At 42.2% G+C, this 22,484-nt stretch overlaps 1 protein-coding gene across 4 annotated transcripts in view; it reads right to left on the reverse strand.

Annotated features, from left to right (window-relative positions):
• The window catches only part of slc4a3 (solute carrier family 4 member 3), a 122,120-nt gene that overhangs the window by 91,609 nt on the left and 8,027 nt on the right, over window positions 1–22,484 (reverse strand). For 3 of the 4 annotated variants that reach the window (XR_001323203.2, XM_014164421.2, XM_045704527.1), the window contains exon 2: window positions 3,161–3,376. Coding sequence is in view for 3 of the 4 variants with exons in the window: in XM_014164421.2 (XP_014019896.1) it covers window positions 3,161–3,214 (54 nt within the window). In the remaining variant the exon portion in view is untranslated. Of the gene's footprint in view, window positions 1–3,160; window positions 3,377–10,593; window positions 10,728–22,484 lie in introns of those variants that run through there. The other variant, XM_045704526.1, reaches the window with a different exon arrangement.

Raw genomic sequence — 22,484 nt, forward strand, 5'->3', positions numbered from 1 at the left:
TGAGATGGGCACATGTAGTACAGTGGTTCTTCCTGTTAATGTTGCATCATACTGCAGTACACCTTGCGGGCTGCCACAGAATTCTATGGCACGTAATGGTCAGGAGTAGGCTACACTACTAAGAGCATTCCCACACCCTAATTGTAGTCTAACCAATACCCAAACGGAGATTCAGTGAAACTAAAAATCGCATTGATTTATCAAGACCAGTCCCCATGCTTGTCTCAGAGCAGCGCGAAACGGTGCTGAAATAGTTGACCACACATGGGTAGGCTATTGCTTCAAATCTTATTGCTTCTAACTTTAATTTGCTTTTTAAAAAAGATCTACACCACTTTTAACAGCATATTACTCAACACTAATCAGACTCTTGTCACCTATGGTAGGCCTACAGTATATCTAAAAAATATTTTTTTCAATGATGTGACTCACTGCCAATAATTACATTTAGAGGATTGGAGGATTCTAAATTAATATCTAAGGGGCATTTTTCATTAGGGCAAATCTGATCTGTGAGAATATCTAAGGGAATTTTATATAATTCTAAATTGATTAATAATAATCGCTTTATTTAAAAAAAAAATATTTTAGAGATGATTTTGTTTTCAAATAACCTAAAGTGAGCAAGAAAAAGCCCATTCTTGAACATGGGGTGAGACATTCTCACTCATTTGTAAATAAAGCCAGTTTGATATTTAGAATGATTTATTTCTGTTTTCAGAGGGAGAGAACCCAAAAGCCCACCGTCGCCTCATGGGTCCCCCATTTGTGGCCGGCACAGGTATCGAACCCAGCATCTGTAGCAATGCAGTTTGCACAGCGATGCAGTGTCTTACACCGCTGCGCCACTCGGGAGGCCCCATCCACAAAGTTTTTAATGCTGATCAATTGCTTTGCACAAAGTATCTATTATCCTGCTAATAGCCCATAATGGTGTTGTACAATGTGACCAGTCGGGAGTAGGCTACAGTACTACAATAAGAGCAAAAGAATCCAAACATTTCCACACCCTAATTGTAGTCTAAGTTTCTCTTACAATAAAAACCTTAGTGTAACAACAGTTTTAGTAAGTAATACTGACGAGTAGAAACAAAAATATAAGTGTATTTTTTTCAGATGCGCGCGTGCAGGACAGAGGAATAGCAATTCTTACACTATTGTTCTAAATTCAATCACCTTCATCCTCATCATTCAGTGAATTGAAATTCAATTTTGAAGTCGTGCACAATTATCAGTTTCTATTTGGTTTATGTCGCCCATTCATTGTGGGACCCAAAACCATAATCAGTGCTCTAACTACCCCTTGCGCTGGTCTGGAGCAATGAAGCAGTGACACAGGGTACCGTACTAATCCACAAATTACCTCTAAGTCCCGCGGTATAACCTCAACTTTTAGTTGAGCAACCACTGCAGTTACAGTTGACTCATATCTGTCTCAGGTATTAGTGATGGTTACAGCGGCTTGTGAAAGTGTTCACCCGCTGGGCATATTTCCTATTTTGTTGCCTTACAACCTGGAATTAAAATCGTTTTTTGGGGGGGTTCGTATCATTTGATTTACACAACATGCCTACCACTTTGAAGATGCAATATATGTGTTATTGTGACACAAACAAGATATAAGACAACCTGAGAACTTGAACGTACATAACTATTCACCCCCCCCAAAGTCAATACTTTGTAGAGCCACCTTTTACAACAATTACAGCTGCAAGTCTCCTGGGGTCTGTCTATATAAGCTTGACACATCTAGCCACTGGGATTTTTGCCCATTCTTCAAAGCAAAACTGCTCCAGCTCCTTCAAGTTGGATGGGTTCCACTGGTGTACCGCAATCATTAAGTCATACCACAGATTCTGAATTGGATTGATTTCTGGGCTTTGACTAGGCCATTCCAAGACATTTAAATGTTTCCCCTTAAACCACTCGAGTGTTGATTTAACAGTATGCTGAGGGTCATTGTCCTGCTGGAAAGTGAACCTCTGTCCCAGTCTCAAATCTCTGGAAGACTGAAACAGGTTTCCCTCAAGAATTTCCCTGTATTTAGTGCCATCCATTATTCCTTCAATTCTGACCAGTTTCCCAGTCCCTGCCGATGAAAAACATCCCCACTGCATGATACTGCCACCACCATGCTTCACTGTGGGGATGCGGTTCTCGGGGTGATGAGAGGTGTTAGGTTTGCGCCAGACATAGCGTTTTCATTGATGGCAAAAAGCTACATTTTAGTCTTATCTGACCAGAGTACCTTCTTCCATATGTTTGGGGAGTCTCCCACATGCCTTTTGGCGAACACCAAACATGTTTGCTTATTTTCTTCTTTAAGCAACGGCTTTTTTGGGCCACTCTTCTGTAAAGCTCAGCTCTGTGGAGTGTACAGCTTAAAGTGGTCCGATGGACAGATACTCCAATCTCCGCTGTGGAGCTTTGCAGCTCCTTCAGGGTTATCTTTGGTCTCTTTGTTGCCTCTCTGATTAATGCCCTCCTTGCCTGGTCCGTGAGTTTTGGTGGGCGGCCATCTCTTGGCAGGTTTGTTGTGGTGCCATATTCTTTCCATTTAAAAAAAATTGATTTAATGGTGCTCCGTGGGATGTTCAATGTTTCAGATATTTTTTTATAACCCAACCCTGATCTGTACTTCACAACTTTGTCCCTGACCTCTTTGGAGAACTCCTTGGTCTTCATGGTGCCGCTTACTTGGTGGTGCCCCTTGCTTAGTGGTGTTGCAGACTCTGGGGCCTTTCAGAACAGGTGTATATATACTGAGATCATGTGACACTTAAATAAAGTCCATCTGTGTCCAATCTAACTAATTATGTGACTTCTAAAGGTAAATGGTTGCACCAGATCATATTTAGGGGCTTCATAGCAAAGGGGGTGAATACATATGCACGACCACTTTTCCTTTTTTTTTTTTATACTTTTAAAAAAATGTTATTTTTTTTCATTTCACTTCACCAATTTGGACAAGTTTGTATGTCCATTACATGAAATACAAATAAAAATCAATTTCAATTACAGGTCGTAATGCAACAAAATAGGAAAAACGCCAAGGGGGATGAATACTTTTGCATGTGTAACCTATGTTGAGCTGCGGAAGTAATGTCCTCCTGAAGGAAAATAAACATCATAAATAAATCAATGAATTAATCAATCTTACCTGAATCAGGTTGATCAACACATCCTTCTCAGGGGCATGGCCTCCTGCAGCCATGGGGTCCGGGGTCCGGGGACCGGCGGAGTGGGAGTGGGGGGCTATGTGTGGTTAGGGAGGGACAGGGGGGTGGGTGGAGGTGGGAGGAGAGTAGCTAGAGCTTGGGGATCAGCCCTTCTCTTTCACAGTAGGGGTTTCAGGAAGCCTGTGGAGTGGCATAACCTGTGTAGGCAAGAGAGAGAAGTACAGGGGGACAGTTAGGTGATAAGGGAACCTTGTTTTGCCTGGTAACAGTCACACTGACACACACATACACCAACCCTAGCTTCAGTTGCAGACCTAACCCTAACCGCCAGCCGCAACCCTAACCCTGACCCTAGCCCCAGCCGCAATCTTAACCCTGACTCTAACCCCAGCCACAACCCTAACCCTGACCCTAGCCGCAATCTTAACCCTGACTCTAACCCCAGCCACAACCCTAACCCTGACCCTAGCTCTAGCTGCAACCCTAACCCTAGCTCCAGACGCAACCCTAACACCAATCCTGCCACAACCCTAACCCTAGCTCCAGCCGCAACCCTAAGGAGTTGGCACATACAGTATATGATATCAGTTAAAGCTAAGTAGGAAGAACAACATTGACAGGTCTTTACTCTGCTATTATATTCCACAGAATGATTAAAATAGACATCGTATACACAAAATAACCAAACACACAGACTGCAGAAATACAGCAGATCCTCTCAGAATAGTGATCAGTACAAGCATCTGCTTCTGATTATCCAAATCCAGTCCCCCTACATGCCATCACTCCTGATTAATTACAGTGGCATCCTGCCATCCCCAAAGACATGCCCAACACCAACTGTCTCTCTATCCTCTCTTTCCTCTGAGACCAATGCCCCAGACCACCTGTCTATATGTCTACTCTCTTATACGCCCAACAAACAATCTCACTGCCAGCCTGCTTGTCAGTGCAACTTTAGGTAAGGCCATTGGCCATGTGAATTTTGCAGCCCTCTCAACCTGAAAGGATGGCATGACGATTAATGCCTCTACAGCCTTGGCCCTTTAGGAATGTGCCAAATGACACTCCTCTCTTACCACTGGTTGATAAATAGAGACACCAGGCTTTGGTGTCCTTTTAACTGTTGCACTGTTCTTTGGTGTCCCTAACATGTACTGTTTACAAGGTAGTTACAAATAGTGTAACTACACAATTCATAAATTGTGTGATTTTTGTTTATCACAATAATTTATTAGATTGTGTCTAATCACAAATTTATAAATTGATGCACATGTAATTCAAAAACAAATGGAATGACCAATAGGAGTGGTTATAACATATCTGTGGCGGAAACCCACTCATCTTGGTATTGACACGGCACAGAGTGGCATTACAAACGCAGCAGATCAAAATAACTGGCTGCAACTGTTTGACCTTATAAACAATACTTTCCAGAAACAAAGCTCTGTGACTGGAGCGTGTTGTTTCTACTAATACACACAAGAATAACAGAGGTTGATTAAAGTAAATGTATCAATCCACAGCTCCAAATCACTGTTGGAACTATTCAACCATCACAATCAGATGTAAACAAAAAAACCCATGGAGATTTTAACATTGTTATTGGCGGTAGACTAGCTAAAAGGAATTGTATATTAATAATAAAATCATGAATTTAAATGTTCTCTAGATCTTCAATTCAGATCAAAATGTATATTATTCACAATCTCACTCTCTCTCTGCCCGTTACCTCTGTCAAAACTTCATGTCAGCAGGAGTAACTTGTTTTTGGAGTTAATCACCTGAAGGGGCAGTTTGAAGGACGATGATCTGGGAAGTACTACACTTATTTCGTAAATCTGCAACAGCCGTCTGCCATACTTGACTCAACTATATTGACGCAAGCATGATCCCTATAGGCCGACTTGCGTCACAAGTCTTAGCACGTTGCCAAGGAATCGTCTCGTGCAAGCCCAAAAACAGCTACGCTATCTAGCTAGCATATTAATAGGCAGACATTTATTTTAATGTTTGTTTACGTTATACAATAAACCAAAGTGCAATTGGAAAACTGCTATCAATGTAACAACGCTTGCCTAGGGCACCTTGGGATCACCTAATAATCCTGACGTTGCCAAAATAGCCGCGGCTGACTGATTTCTGCTTGGGGAGAAGCAACAGGTGTTTCTCATCTGTGTAAACATACCATGAACAGTAGAGCTGTAATTACCCAGGCCAGGGCAGTGGGAGAGAGGGCAAGGGGGCTGAAAACAATCTTTCCCCCTACCAAAGATCCGCCTGCCTGGATGACATCCAGGATCCAGACCAAAAAAATCTGGTCCAGACACCTTATGTATTTTTATGCCCAGTGCCAGTCGCGTTCGAGCTGGCTAGGATTGGTCGCTCAGAGAATAACTCAATATAACGAAGTGTCACCAGTGAACAGTATGGTACTTGCTGTGGGGCACTGGAACTGAGGCTCCCCATTGGTTAGAAACATGCCACATATACTGTATGTGCCACATAAAATTGATAAACAACAATATGGTGAAACTTCCACAACAGCCTATAAGAGGGCAAGGTGGAACTATTTCCATGGTTTACTATTCGTAGGGTTGCAAAAAATACTAGTAGTAATTTACCAAAGTTAGAAGAATCTTAGGTAAAATATGGCAATCTATGGTAAGTTTGGTAATTTATACTTTTAAAACATTATTCATATATAGCATTAATTTTCTATATCGTCCATTAGTTTCTAGTGGAAACACCATATTGTTCAAGAGAAAATAGCCTAATTTATGAGAAAAAAAAGCATCTCAATGGCATTATTTTCAATTAACTCTCCCAACCATTGACTTTTTCACAACTGCAACCAGTTTGGTGGCAAATATTTACAACACAGACATATTTCTATATTAAAATAAATAAGTGCTTGTAAAACATTTTATATATAAATAATATTTCATGCTGAAACCCTCATATTAAACACCAATGGTATTCATTCAGTTGATGGTTTATATTTAGGATAATGTTTTACAGCTTGTCATTCAAATTTGTATTTTAAAATCTTATTTGATTATTTTATATATTTTACTTGTGATAGGGACAGAGATAGTTTCAGATACTTGCGATAACCTGAAGTACCCAAAAAGAACACTATATGTAATGTGATACAATACATTAAAAAAACTTGAAAGCCACAAAGATTCTGGAAGTGTAAAGATAACAAGTTTACAGTAATATATCCTCCCTTTGCAACCCTACATACAGTGCCTGCAGGAAGTATTCAGACCCCTTGACTTTTCCATATTTTGTTAGATTACAGCCTTATTCCAAAATGGATTACATCGTTTTTATCCTCACTAATATACACACAATACCCCATAATGACAAATCAAAAACAGGTTTTAAGACTGTTTTGCTAACTTTACATAAGTATGCAGACCCTTTACTCTGTACTTTGTTGAAGCACCTTTGGCAGCGATTACAGCCACGACATATTGGGTATGACACTACAAGCTTGGCACACCTACACTTGGGGAGTTTCTCACATTCTTCTCTGCAGATCCTCTCAAGCTCTATCAGGTTGGATGGGTAGCGTTGCTGCTCAGCTATTTTCAGGTCTCTCCAGAGATGTTTGATATGGTTCTAGTCTGGGCTGTGGCTGAACCACTCAAGGATATTCAGACACTTGTCCCGACGCCACTCCTGCGTTGTCTTGGCTGTCTGCTTAGGGTCGTTGTCTTGTCGGAAGGTGAACCTTTGCCCCTGTCTGAGGTCCTGAGCGCTCTGGAGCAGGTTTTCATCAAGGATCTCTGTACTTTGCTCCGTTCATCTTTCCCTCGATCCTGACCAGTCTCAGTCCCTGCCGCTGAAAAACATTCCCACAGCATGATGCTGTTCCCACCATGCTTCACCGTAAGGATAGTTCAGATGTGACGCTTGGCATTCAGGCCAAAGAGTTTAATCTTGGTTTCATCAGACCAGACAATCTTGTTTCTCATGGTCTGAGAGCCTTTAGGTGCCTTTTGGCAAACTCCAAGTGGGCTGTCATGTGTACCCTCATCCTACTCCTCCTCTGTTCCTCCGGTGATGTGGAGGTTAACCCAGGCCCTGCGTGTCCCATGGCACTCTCATTTGTTGACTTCTGTAACCGTAAAAGCCTTGGTTTCATGCACGTTAACATCAGAAGCCTCCTCCCCAAGTTTGTTATACTCACTGCTTCAGCACACTCCGCCAACCCTGATGTCAGTGCCGTGTCTGAATCCTGGCTTAGGAAGGCCACCAAAAATTCTGAGATTTCCATCCCCAACATTTTCCGTAAAGATAGAACTGCAAAAGTGGGAGGAGTTGCAATCTACTGCAGAGATAGCCTGCAAAGTTCTGTCAAAGTTCTGTCATACTTTCCAGGTCTATGCCCAAACAGTTCGAGCTTCTAATTTAAAAACTGTATCTCTCCAGAAATAAGTCTCACACTGTTGCCGCCTGTTATAGACCCCGCCCCAGCTCCCAGCTGTGCCCTGGACACCATATGTGAATTGATGGTCCCCATCTATCTTCAGAGTTCGTTCCGTTAGGTGACCTAAACTGGGATATGCTTAAAACACCCCGGCAGTCCTACAATCTAAACTAGATGCCCCCAATCTCACACAAATTATCAAGGAACCTACCAGGTTCAACCATAAATACGTAAACATTGGCACTCTCATAGATATTATCCTGACCAACTTGCCCTCCAAATACACCTCTGCTCTTTTCAATCAGGATCTCAGCGATCACTTCCTCATTGCCTGCATCCGCTATGGATCCGCAGTCAAACGACCACCCCTCATCACTGTCAAACGCTCCCTAAAACACTTCTGCGAGCAGGCCTTTCTAATCAACCTAGCCCAGGTATCCTGGAAGGATATTGACCTCATCCTGTCAGTAGAGGATGCCTGTTCGTTCTTTAAAAGTAATTTCATCACCCTCTTAAATAAGCATGCCCCTTTCAAAAAATGTAGAATTAAGAACAGATATAGCCCTTGGTTCACTTAGACCTGTCTGCGCTTGACCAGCACAAAAACATCCTGTGGCGGACTGCACTAGCATCGAATAGTCCCCACGATATGCAACTTTTCAGGGAAATCAGGAACCAATACACGCAGTCAGTTAGGAAAGCAAAGGCTAGCTTTTTCAAACAGAAATTTGCATCCTGTAGCTCTACCTCCAAAACATTTTGGGACACTGTAAAGTCCATGGAGAATGAGAGCACCTCCTCCCAGTTGCCCACTGCACTCAGGCTAGGAAACACTGTCACCACCGATAAATCCACGATAATCGAGAATTTCTATTAACATTTCTCTACGCTGGCTATGCTTTCCTCCTAGCTACTCCAACCCCGGCCAACAGCTCCGCAACCCCCATAGCTACTTGCCCAAGCCTCCCCAGTTTCTCCTTCACCCAAATCCAGATAGAAGATGTTCTGAAAGAGCTGCAAAACCTGGACCCGTACAAATCAGCTGGGCTAGACAATCTGGACCCTCTCTTTCTAAAATTATCTCAGCTCACTGGTCACCATAATACCCACCCGTAGCACGTGCTCCAGCAGGTATATCTCACTGGTCTTCCCCAAAGCCAACACCTGCTTTGGCCGCCTTTCCTTCCAGTTCTCTGATGCCAACGACTGGAACGAATTGCAAAAATCGCTGAAGTTGGAGACTTATCTCCCTCCCTAACTTTAAGCATCAGCTTTCTGAGCAGCTTACCGATCGCTGCAGCTGTACACAGCCCATCTGTAAATGGCCCATCCAATCTACCTACCTCATCCCCATATTGTTTTTAATTTACTTTTTTGCTCTTTTGCACACCAGTATTTCTACCTGCACATCTATCACTTCAGTGTTAATTTGCTAAGTTGTAATTACTTCGCTACTATGGCCTATTTATTGCCTTACCTCCTCACGCCATTTGCACACACTGTATAGATGTCTTCTATTGTTTTATTGACTGTACATTTGTTTATTCCATGTGTAACTCTGTGTTGTTGTTTGTGTTGCACTGCTTTGCTTTATCTTGGCCAGGTCGCAGTTGTAAATGAGAACTTGTTCTCAACTGGCCTACCAGGTTAAATAAAGGTGAAATAAAAATGAAAAATTAAATAAAGCGATGGGTGCTTAAAGCTTAAGAGGGTGTGGGTGTAGACAACAAAGAGCTCTCCAGTAGGTGTACCAAAACATTAAAGGGCGATTTTCTCAAAAGCGAGGTTACATTCCCATTGTTCCTCAACTGTAGTGTATGATATACAATTTTCTAGCTCTGAGTCTCTAGTTTTATCCAATGTAAAAAACACAATTTCAAATTTTGCAATATAAGACCGAATCGAGACGTCAGTCACATATTTTACAAGTATAGTGGTGGCTGCTTCATGTTATGGGTATGCTTGTAATCATTAAGGACTGGGGAGTTTTTCAGGATTAAAAATAAACAGAATGGAGCTAAGCACAGGCAAATTCCTAGAGGAAAACCTGGTTCAGTCTGCTGGGAGATGAATTCTACTTTCAGCAGGACATTAACCTAAAACACTAGGTCAAATCTACGCTTGCGGTGCTTATCAAGAAGACAGTCAATGTTCCTGAGTGGCTGACTTTTGACTTAAATGAACTTGAAAATCTATGGCAATACCTGAAAATGATCAACAACCAATTTGAAAGAGCTTGAATATTTTTTTTAAGTATAATGGGCAAATGTTGCACAATCCAGGTGTGGAAAGCTCTTTGATACTTACCCAGAAAGACTCACAGCTGTAATCGCTGCCGAAGGTGCTCCTATAAAGTATTTACTCAGGAGTATGAATAATTAGGCTATAAATTAGATATTTCTGTATTTCATTTTCAATAAATTTGCTATAATTTCTAAAAACATATTTTCACTTTGTCATTATGGGGTATTGTGTGTAGATTTGAGAAAAATATATATTTACTCAATTTTGAATTCAGGGGATATGAATACTTTCTGATGACCACAATACCAACAAGCCTATCAAAGGGCCAACCTACTGTATTAAGCCTATGGTGTAGCTAGATACTAGTTCCAGCCTCAGTTCCAGCCTCCACCTCTAGATGCCCTTGAGATGCCCAGTGTCTGTGAAAGTGGGCCACTGCACTCTGAGCCCGAACAAGGATATAGTTACGCTAATACTGTAATTGAAAGGCATGTGTGTGCATGCTCCGTCTGTTGCAGTAAGCAGTTAAAAAATCCAATCATGATGAATAGCCTGGCCATAGATAATAGCCCGCCCATGGAGAATCCCCCTTTACGTTTTAGTGCTGAAGCTATCTGAATGTGACACGGCTCTAAGAATGCCAGTCTTGAGCACGACTAGTTTTACTGCCTCCTTGTGCCCTTAATAGAGATTTCTCGAGGTCTGCACAATAAATACTAAGGATCCTACCTTCCCTTCTCTCTGGTATGCCAGGGTGTCTTCCTAGTTAGCAGCCAGTGGAGTGTGTCGCCACCCTGGCCACAGCTAACCTCCACATAGGAAGGAACCTCTCTCCAGTCAACCACCTTAACCTCTCGACAGACCCGTATCAAATGACAAGCCCGTCACATTACAGTATCTGTCTGACTAACAGCAGGGTCTAGACTCTAGGGGCTGGGTTTATGACTGAGTGTCCATGGGAGGGGGGGGCAGTTATGTAGAGGGATGCATAATGAAGTGTGTGTGTGTGTCTTTCAGTGGTGTAAAGTACTACAGTACTAAAGTACTTAAGTATTTATTTTTAGTTATCTGTACTTTACTTTACTATTCATATTTTTGACTGCTTTTACTTTTACTTCACTACTATACATTCCTAAAGAAAATAATGTACTTTTTACTCCAAACATTTTCCCTGACACCCAAAAGTACTCGTTACATTTTCATTGCTTAGCAGGACAGGAAAATGGTCCACTTCACTCACTTATCAAGATAACATCACTGGTCATCCCTACTGCCTCTGATCTGGAGGACTCACTAAACACAAATCCTTTGTTTGTAAATTATGTCTGCGTGTTGTAGTGTGCCCCAGGCTACCTGTAAATTAAAAAAATACAAGAAAATTGTGCCGTCTGATTTGCTTATTATTAACTGTCTATACTTTACTTTTGATACTGTACCTAAGTATATTTTTTCAATTCTATTTACTTTTGATACTTAAGTTTATTTAAAACCAAATACTTTTAGACTTTTACTCAAGTAATATTTTTCTGAGTGACTTTCACTTTTACTTGAGTCATTTTCTTTTAAGGTATCTTTACTTTTACTCAGGTATGACAATTGGGTACTTTTTCCACCACTAGTGTGTCTCAACATGTTTATATGCCGGACATCTGAGGAATGCCTCCATCCATTGAGAAAGCAATGTACTCTTTGGCAAACAAAACCACAAACCACTGTAAAATGTATTGCACAGCCTCCCCTCATCGAATTAACTGAAAATAATGTTTACGACCACAAATAACAATAACTATAGCAACCTTGTGTTTATAAACGTGGATATCGACTTTGCAATGCAGGGCTACAGGCCTGAAGTTTGAGGGTTTGAGACCTGGCTGTATGGTGCCAGGACAACAACCTCTCCCTCAATGTGAGCAAGACAAATGAGATGATGGTGGACTACAGGAAAAAAGAGGGCCAAACATGCCCCCATTCACATAGACGGGGCTGTAGTGGAGCGGGTCGAGAGTTTCAACTTCCTTGGTGTCCAAATCACAAACAAACTGTCATGTTCCAAACACGTGTCGTGAAGAGGGCATGACAACGCCTTTTCCTCCTCAGGAGACTGAAAATATTTGGCATGGGTCCCCAGATCCTCAAAAAGATCTACAGCTGCACCATCGTGAGCATCCTGACGGGTTGCATCACCGCCTGGTATGGCAACTGCTCGGCATCCAACTGTAAGGCGTTACAGAGGGTAGTGCGTACAGCCCAATATACAAGGCGGTGTTAGAGGAAGGCACAAAAAATGGTCAAAGACTCCAGTCACTCAAGTCATAGACGGTTCTCTCTGCTACTGCACGGAAAGCAGTACCGAAGTACCAAGTCTAGGTCCAAACAGCTCCTTAACACCATCTACCCCCAAGCCATAAGACTGCTGAACAATTAATCAAATGGCCACCTGGACTATTTGCATTGACACCCCATCCCCCTTTGTTTTTACACTGCTGCTACTCAGTGTTTATTATCTCTGCATAGTCACTTTACCCCTACCTACATGTACAAATTACCTCGACTAACCTGTAGCCCCGCACGTTGACTCGGTACCGCTACCTCCTGTATATACCTCCTGTGTTCCTCCAAGATGGCGTGGCAGTCAGACGTGTTTGTCCTGTCATGTCCCTTGTATATATTTTTTTCCTCTTTTTCTTCGCATATCTTTTAAAAATATTTTCCTAAAACCTCAACTTCTAAATACTCTACTGCAACCCGCCTCACCCAATGTGGCGTGGATCTGTTTTTTTTCTAAAGTATTTCTATTTACTTCGGATCTGGAATCCCTCAACTGAAGCTAGCCAGCAAACCATTGCTAGCGGTCATCAGCTAACCTTTATCTCGGAAAGCTCTCGCCAGTTCGAACAACGTGACTCAAACCAGAGCATAACGGACCAATTATTATTTTATATATCTTTTTGCCCATATCCCCGGATTCCTACTGCAAACTCTGAACATTTTCATCTGGATCTTCGCAACTAGCTAACTGCAATCCGGGTGACTACTCCTGGCTAGCGTTTCCATCCCGAAGCTAGCTCGGCCAGGGCTCCTGTGTTACCACCGAAGCCCACTACTGGGCTACAATATCCGGACCCCTTCTACTGCCGGTACGAGGCACGGAACCCCGCCGATCCTCTACGACTGGAATACCGACATAATCTGCCCGAGGATTCCAACAGGCCCCTCAGGCGCGAAGTCCGCTGAAGGCCCATTCTGCTAACCGGCCTGCTAGCTATCTAGAGCTGCTTGGAACCCTACTAATTCCCCGACTGGTCTATCGACGTCACCGCACGAAGAGGCAAAAACAGACACCCCCATTGCGACGTCCCCCAAAGGCTAACTTGCTAGCCCCGGTCTGCTAACTGCTAGCTTGACTGCCCCAGTCTGCCAACTGCTTGCTTGCTAACCCGGTCTGCTAACTGCTACCTTGCCAACCCCGGTCTGCTAATTGCTAGCTTGTTTAGCCCCGTACTGAGTCAAAAAAGTTCTGGGACACTGTAAAGTCCATGGAGAATAAGAGCACCTCCTCCCAGCTGCCCACTGCTCTGAGGCTAGGAAACACTGTTACCACCGATAAATCCACTATAATTGAGAATTTCAATAAGCATTTCTCTACAGCTACCCATGCTTTCCACCTGGCTACTCCCTACCCCGGTCAACTCCCGACACACTCCACAGCAACCCGCCAAAGCTCCCACCATTTCTCCTTCACCCAAATCCAGATAGCTGATGTTCTGAAAGAGCTTCAAAATCTGGACCCATACAAATCAGCCGGTCTAGACAATCTGGACCCTCCCTTTCTAAAATTATCGGCCGAAATTGTTGCAACCCCTATTACTACCCTGTTCAACCTCTTTTTCGTGTCGTCTGAGATTCCCAAAGATTGGAAAGCTGCTGCGGTCATCCCCCTCTTCAAAGGGGGTGACACTCTAGACCCAAACTGCTACAGACCTACCCTGTCTTTCTAAGGTCTTCGAAAGCCAAGTTAACAAACAGATTACGAATCCCACCGTACCTTCTCCGCTATGCAATCTGGTTTCAGAGCTGGTCATGGGTGCACCTCAGCCACGCTCAAGGTCCTAAACGACATCATAACCGCCATCGATAAGAGACATTACTGTGCAGCCGTATTCGTCGACCTGGCCAAGGCTTTTGACTCTGTCAATCACCACATTCTTATTGGCAGACTCGACAGCCTTGGTTTCTCAAATGATTGCCTCGCCTGGTTTACCAACTACTTCTCAGATTGAGTTCAGTGTGTCAAATCGGAGGGCCTGTTGTCCAGACCTCTGGCAGTCTCTATGGGTGTGCCACAGGGTTCAATTCTCGGGCCGACTCTCTTCTCTGTATACATCAATGATGTTGCTCTTGCTGCTGGTGATTCTCTGATCCACCTCTACGCAGACAACACCATTGTGTATACTTCTGGCCCCTCTTTGGACACTGTGTTAACTAACCTTCAGACGAGCTTCAATGCCATACAACTCTCCTTCCGTGGCCTCCAACTGCTCTTAAACGCAGGTAAAACTAAATGCATGCTATTCAATCGATCACTGCCCATACCTGCTCGCCCGTCTAGCATCACTACTCTGGACGGCACTGACTTAGAATACGTGGACAACTACAAATACCTGGGTGTCTGGTTAGACTGTAAACTCTCCTTCCAGACTCACATTAAGCATCTCCAATCCAAAATTAAATCTAGAATCGGCTTCCAATATCGCAACAAAGCATCCTTCACTCATGCTGCCAAACACACCCTTGTAAAACTGACCATCCTACCGATCCTCGACTTCGGTGATGTCATCTATAAAATAGCCTCCAACACCATTCAACAAACTGGATGCAGTCTATCACAGTGCCATCCGTTTTGTCACCAAAGCCCCATACACTACCCACCATTGCGACCTGTACACTCTCGTTGGTTGGCCCTCGCTTCATACTCGTCACCAAAACCACTGACTACAGGTTATCTACAAGTCTCTGCTAGGTAAAGCCCCGCCTTATCTCAGCTCACTGGTCACCATAGCAGCACCCACTCGTAGCATGCGCTCCAGCAGGTATATCTCACTGGTCACCCCCAAAGCCAATTCCTCCTTTGGCCACCTTTCCTCCCAGTTCTCTGCTGCCAATGACTGGAACGAACTGCAAAAATCTCTGAAGCTGGAGACTCATATCTCCCTCACTAGCTTTAAGCACCAGCTGTCAGAGCAGCTCACAGATCACTGCACCTGTACATAGCCCATCTGTAAACAGCCCATCTATCTACCTACCTCATCCCCATACTGTATTTATTTATTTCTCTTGCTCCTTTGTACCCCAGTATCTCTACTTGCACATTCATCTTCTGCACATCTACCATTCCAGTGTTTAATTGCTATATTGTAATTACTTTGCCACCATGGCCTATTTATTGCCTTTACTTACCTCATTTGCACTCAATGTATATAGACTTTTGTTGTTTTCCTTTGTTCTACTGTATTATTGACTGTATGTTTTGTTTATTCCATGTGTAACTCTGTGTTGTTGTATGTGTCGAATTGCTACGCTTTAGCTTGGCCAGGTCGCAGTTGCAAATGAGAACTTGTTCTCAACTAGCCTACCTGTTTAAATAAAGGTGAAATAAAAAAATAGAAAATAAATAGCCTCGTTTATTGTTATTTTATTGTTATTGTTATTTTTTTAATTTCATTTATTTCGTCAATATTTTCTTAACTCTATTTTCTTAAAACTGCATTGTTGGCTAAGGGCTTGTAAGTAAGCATTTTACAGTAAGGTATTCGGCGTATGTGACAAATACATTTTGATTTGATATTGAACATTTTTACAGCTTTGAATGATTTTATGTGTGGTATGATTGCTAGTTAGCCTATGCAGACCTGGACAAACGATCCACCTACCACTATTGTTAATAGGGGAGTTTTTTGAGCTGCGTGTCTTCACTGTTCTTTCATGCACAATGATGCACCTGGCCTCTCCGCTGCCTATCAGATATTGCTATTTGGAAAGTACCAAAACCCCTTGATATAAAGGATGCGCATGCAAGCAGATGAGGAAATTTGGCTAGGATGGAAGAAATTATACAGTAAAACCTACAAAAGAGCGAATGTGAACCAGGGAAAAAATGCACTAACCTCCCGTGCCCAGAAAAATCCACACAACCCTCCCCAAAGCAAACCCTCCCCCATGCCACCAACATGAAGGATTGGAATTGAGAGACAGACTGAGCTAATTTCTGCCATGTAGAGCCCTGCTCATTTCAGCATGTTAGAACAGGCACCGCTCCCTCAGTCTACAATCTGTGTCAAATCCTTGGCCCTAGGACAATCAATAGATCTACTAACAAGCTTTAATAGGCACAAATTGATTCCATGTTAGACTTCGATTGATTGTAGGCAGTGCATATGGCAGATTTATCCAATTAATAGGCCGAGTGTGTTAGGGAGGAAACATTTCAAGGTAGTTTGGATGGGATTTGTGTGCTACGTAAGCGTGTCAGACAGTCGGTAAGCATGAAACATGCATGAATCTGCACCACATTTGCCTGGGGCTATCATAGTCTGCAGAATATTATTAATTATGATCTGAAATACAAAACTGATCCTAGATCAGTATTACCACACTGAAACGTTTTATGAATACAGGTTCTGGTTGAAAAGTCTTAAAGTTGTCATTACTTTGTGACAATGGCCACTGTAAGTGTCAAGGTTTATACAAAGTTTGCCTAACAAAAACGGCAGACCGACTTTTAGCTGAGAATGCTATCCTGTCACTTGTGAGCACTTCAGCGGTAGGGTAGTTGAATACTCAGTTGAGGCAATATCTGCCCACTCTAGGCAAGCTGTAAGCCGTCCTATTTGTTGATGTATGGATCTATATTTAGAGACTACTGGGCTGCTGCAGACACACTAGGATGATTCACATTAGGGCTGCACGATATGGCAAAAAATGTATTTGCATTTTTTGTTTTTAGCAAATATTTTGGATGCAATTTTACTTGTGATTATAGGTCAAAACACCTGGGTAAACTGTTAGAATCATAGAAATGTAATTATCGGTCACGCCTAGTCCTACTCCGCATCATTACACACACCTTGATTATCTTCTCTTCATGTTCAGTACGGTATTCCTGTTTTGTTCGTCTTATTACTAAACTCATTTTCTGCACCTGCTTCCTGACTCACTGTGTATACTTCACAGAATACTGCCGCATTAATTATGTAAGCAGCAGAAGAAAAAGTCCTCAGACAGTTGGTGAACAGGTATACCACCTCCGCCAACACCACAATCAGCTGGTGCAACTAGGTGTTTGGAACACTGCCCAAGTGAGGCTCCAGCACGCTGTCCACCGCCAGAAGGAGCAGGAAGACCGTCATCCTGGTGATCGCGTATGGCTCTCCACCAGGATCGTCCCGCTCCGCCTGCCCTGCCGGAAGCTGAGCCACCGGTTAGTGGGGCCCTTTAAAGTCCTCTGGGGAGTCAACCAGGTATCATACCGTTGACAATTCCCCACCAACTTCTGGATCTCACCTTCTTTTCATGTTTCCCTCCTCAGGCCGGGGATTCCTGGTACCCTGGCTGATGCCGTCTCCCGCGACACCCCTCCGCCTTCCCTGGATATCGATGGTACCCCTGCCTATGCCGTCAGGTCCCTACTGGACTCCTGCAATCGTGGGGGTCGTCTTCAGTACCTGGTGGACTGGGAGGGGTATGGTCCAGAGGAGCGCTGTTGGGTCCCAGCGGTCGACATCCTGGACCCCAACATCGTCCGGGATTTCCATCTCCACCGTCCTGACAGGCCCGCTCCTCGCCGTCGGGGCAGTTTTTTTGGCCGGCGTCGTCGAGGGTACTATCACACCTACTCCAGCGCTCAAGTTTTCCGGTCTACTAACCACCAGTCCTGACAACCATCATAACACACACCTGCTCCCCATCATTACACACACCTGGTATACAGTGGGCACTTGGAATGCAGTTTTGTTTAGCATGACAATGAATTCAAAAGTTAGGGAGGAGATGGTTGTGACAGAGTAGAAACCAAAGTGTTTGTCAGTGTTTCCCATGTGGGAAGATTTAAATATGAACAAAAATTTAAATGCAACAATTTCACATAGTCTGCGGTTGTGAGGCTGGTTGGACGTACTGCCAAATTCTCTAAAACGATGTTCGAGGCGGCTTATGGTACAGAAATATCATTCAGTTCTCTGGCAACAGCTCTGGTGGACGTTCCTGCAGTCAGCATGCCAATTGCACGCTCCCTCAACTTGAGACATCTGTTGCATTGTCTTTTGTGACAAAACTGCACATTTTAGAGTGTCATTTTATTGTCTCCAGCACAAGGTGCACCTGTGTAATGATCGTGCTGTTTAATCAGCTTCTTGATACACCACACCTGTCAGGTGGATGGATTATCTTGGCAAAGGATAAATGCTCACTAACAGGGATGTAAACAAATTTGTGCACAAAATTTGAGAGAAATAAGCTTTTTGTGCATATGGAACATTTCTAGGATCTTTTACTTCAGGTCATGAAACATGGGACCAACAATTTTCTTATATTCTTTGCCTTATCCTTTTGGATTAAGAACAAGCTTTTGCACAAACAATTGAGATGTACAAACTATGGCATAAGGGAACGACAAGTGGATAAGAGGCAATCCGTAATTTCGATTAAGACATTAATGAGCAAGCTAGGATGTACGTGGTCAATATAACTATTTGTTCAGCACTTTTGAAATGTACAGCAACAGAATTCAGAACATGGGCCATTCTCCCTGTACACCAAATCAGAACCGTAGGATAAATAAAGGGGGCATATAAGCAGACAATGAAAGCTCTTACAATATTTAATGATTACATTTCTCAGAAACGGGTTATAGGCTACATGTGCACCACCAAGTCAGAACATTAGGCGAAATTAAGAGGTGAGTATAGACCAAATTATTAGGGTGAGGCACATGGGCAACTAACAGCTTACTAAACAACATACACTTAGTATTACTTTCTTAGCTACAGTATACATATCTCCCTGGCATATTAAATAATTTATGCAGCAGCATACAAGACATTTTTGGACTCACCTTGTTGTGCTGTGCTCACTGGAACAGGAAGGTGGCGCAGCAGTCCTTCGTGGGCAAATTTAGTCATCAAAGTCTGCCATTCTCTGGATTTATGGTGCTTTCAAGACAACTGGGAGCTCGAAAAAAAAAAAAAAAAGTTGAATCATGATGACGTCAGTGATCTTCAGGTCATAGCTCTAGAAAGAGGCCCAAGTTCCGGATTTACAATTCCGAGTTGGATGAAAGTTCAAAATGTATTTTCCCAGTCATAGCTCATTTTTCCCAAGTTCCCAGTTGTCTTGAACTCACTAAAGTCCGATTTTGCAGTTCCGAGTTAATAGTTGTTTTAGGCACAAATCATGCTTCATTGACATTCACCAATGTTGAATATTTATCATTTTAAACTAGGAAAAGAGACCCTTAATCTTAGACTTGGGACCAGACCTCCACTCCACTGAATAGCAGGCTAATGATTGCTTTGCAATGCTTGCAGTTAGCCACTGATTCCTTCCAAACCAGTCATTGCTAAATTTGCGATTTCCAACTTGTGTAATGTTTATGTCCAATGGCCGATAAGTACCGATACGTTTTATCTATAATTTATCTTCATACGACAAGGATTAAAAAGGATTTGCCAGTAGATTGTCGACTTGATTCATGATGATGACTGCTAGCTAAGATTCTGAAAGTCAGTTCAATCAAAGCTACTGTAGATATAAAGTGATTTGATGTAATTTTATCTGTTGCCAATGACCTTGAGCCTTCTTGGATAGGCACTTATAATGTAACTCTATGGCAGCACCCATAGGGCTTCAATTTTCGAGCTCTACCCTTAGACTTGGTGGTGACGTAGTATCCCCATGAGTGACAGAACACTGAGCCAATCATGGCGCAACGCACCGTATTTTCTGCTGGCTTGCCACACCACCACAGAAAGCACTGAGCTAGGCTGAAACACCTGCATTTTAGAGCTGCCTTACTCAAGAAAACAAAATAGAGACCATGTATATGTGGCTTTATTAACTCAATGATATACATTTTTTACATTGTTTGCAAACTGATATGTGACATGTATTAATGGATAAATAATATGCAAAACAGGCAAGCCCCCAGTCAAATTAGTTGACTGTTTTGTCAATGCATGCAGAACGAATCTCGAGCATGAGGAACTGCCTGACTTAGTGACAGTGGGTGGGGCTTGGTGTGTGTGGGATTGGGAAGCGGCAAAAAGACGGGAGAACTCCAACTCGAGCAATAAATCAAAAGTTTTAAAAAGTGAAAAAGTGCCGTTCCAAAATAGCACAACTATTGCTATTTCGATAAAAACGTAATTCATTTTTCAGCCCTAGGCCTCACCCAGCTAGAACATTTGGTTCATTGGAAGTTGTGTGAAAACTACGTTTTTGGTTTCCCATTGGTCCTGGGAACGAAGCCATACATTTCCTGACCGGTAAAACAGAAAGTTATTTATACATTCTGAGAACAGAAGTGAAAATGTTGCCTGTTTTGGTAACGTACATCTTTTGGTTGCAGGGAGGTTCTGAGAACATTTTACTATGGTTCATAGAAAGTTTCCCTGGGAGGTTTTATTAACGTTCTGAGAATTGTTTTCAATAAGACTGTCAGCTTAGGTTAGTTGTTTTAAACTCCAAGCACAGATAGGACACATGGAAATTAATTTGCATTAATCATGCAAACACATTTTACTTTTTTGGATGGCATCAGTGCAATTTGAACTTACAATCTTCAGTTGTTTATCCATGGAATTAGTCCACTGCGCCACCAGGATGGAGCTAGCATGCCATGTTTTTTTAGCTGTTCATTTTAGTCTATTCAAACAGACCCCATTTCAAAGGAAACAAGCACTCGTTAGGAACAGGTGTGGCCAATTAGTGGGTGCGGCAAACACACCTGAACATACTTAACAAGATAGCGGTTAGAAAGACTTTTGTTGACACTGAAAACGGAATGTATATGTTGTTAATTAAATACCATTCTTGAATACCATTCTTGAACATTCTTTGAATGTTAGTAATGTTTCGTTCTGTTTTTCATGGAATGTTTTCTGAAAGTTCGGAGAACACAACTTTACATAGAACTATGAGGAAACCTGCATAAAACATGCTGAAGTACTGAAATTCCCACAGAAGAACATTGTTTCTTAACGTTCTCTGAACTATTTGAGAACATTCCCAATGTCAAACCAGTTGGAAACGTTTCTAGAACATCACCAAAATGTAAGTTAAATGTAACCATTTTTGAACTTTTAGGAAACATTCTGTTAAGGTAACAAAATACCAAGAAAATATATTTTTGGGGTCAAGTTGCTTGAATGGTCCAAAGCCAAGCAACTTTCCAGCATCATTCCCAGAAAGTTATAGGAAGGTCGTATGCAAAATTACAATAGGACAACCACGCTCTCACCAAGCTCTATGAAACATATGGTTAATTTACCTGAGAAGTCTAGTAACCGATTTGAAATCATTGACTCCACTTCAGAGATTATGAAGGGTGACCCAGGCTGGGCAAAATGCCATAGGGCCAGGAATTAAAACCAATTGCTCAAAATCTGCTTTCCTCACAATATAGGCTTAGCTGGTTGGAAGGTAAGACTCTGATACATAAAATATGTGTGCTTATTGTCTCTTGTAACAACATGCTGTGAAGAAATCATTAAAGGTTTCCAGCACAACATGTATCTTTTACTGTATAGTAGACAGGGATGTAGTGGAGGGTAAACGTAAATGCTGTTTACGCAGACATTTATATTTGTGAAATAAAGTTTACTTACCATTTGATTTAGTTAATTATAGTTTACCCACTCATTATTGCGTTCCCAGCGTTGATAAATGCTCAGAACGCTAATATTCATTTTTTTTTCTTCGTGATATCCAATTGTTAGTTACAGTCTTGACACATCGCCGCAACTCCCATATGGACTCGGGAGAGGCGAAGGTCGAGAGCCAAGCATCCTCCGAAACACGACAAAATATAGGCTACTATAAGTTCTCATAACAAAATAACTTTGCTTTACACAAAGTAGTTTGACAGATAATGGTGAGGCAGGATACAATGCAGGAGACAAACAGAAAGAGGAAGCACGCAGACAGAAAGGTTAAAAGTACAGTAGATCCCAAACTTGTTATCCAGCCCCATGTGGGGTCCCCTCAAACCCATTTATAACTTGTTTCTCTTCAAATGGCTATATAATACAACACTTTAGAATTAACTAAGGGCCCTTCTCCACTTTGTACTTTTAGCAGTTTACAGTACAGAAAACTGAATTAAAGTGCAGCTCACATGAGTTACTAAGAAAACAAATGTTATTTAAAAGATAACACATTTCAATATAAACATTAGAGGTCGACCGATTATGATTTTTCACCGCCGGTGCCGATAATAATGACAATGACAACAATACTGAATGAACACTTATTTTAACTTAATATAATACATCAATAAAATCAATTTAGCCTCAAATAAATAATGAAACATGTTCAATTTGGTTTAAATAATGCAAAACAAAGTGTTG

This window comes from Salmo salar, chromosome ssa21, assembly GCF_905237065.1.
Source record: "Salmo salar chromosome ssa21, Ssal_v3.1, whole genome shotgun sequence".
In the NCBI taxonomy this organism is placed as follows: domain Eukaryota; kingdom Metazoa; phylum Chordata; class Actinopteri; order Salmoniformes; family Salmonidae; genus Salmo; species Salmo salar.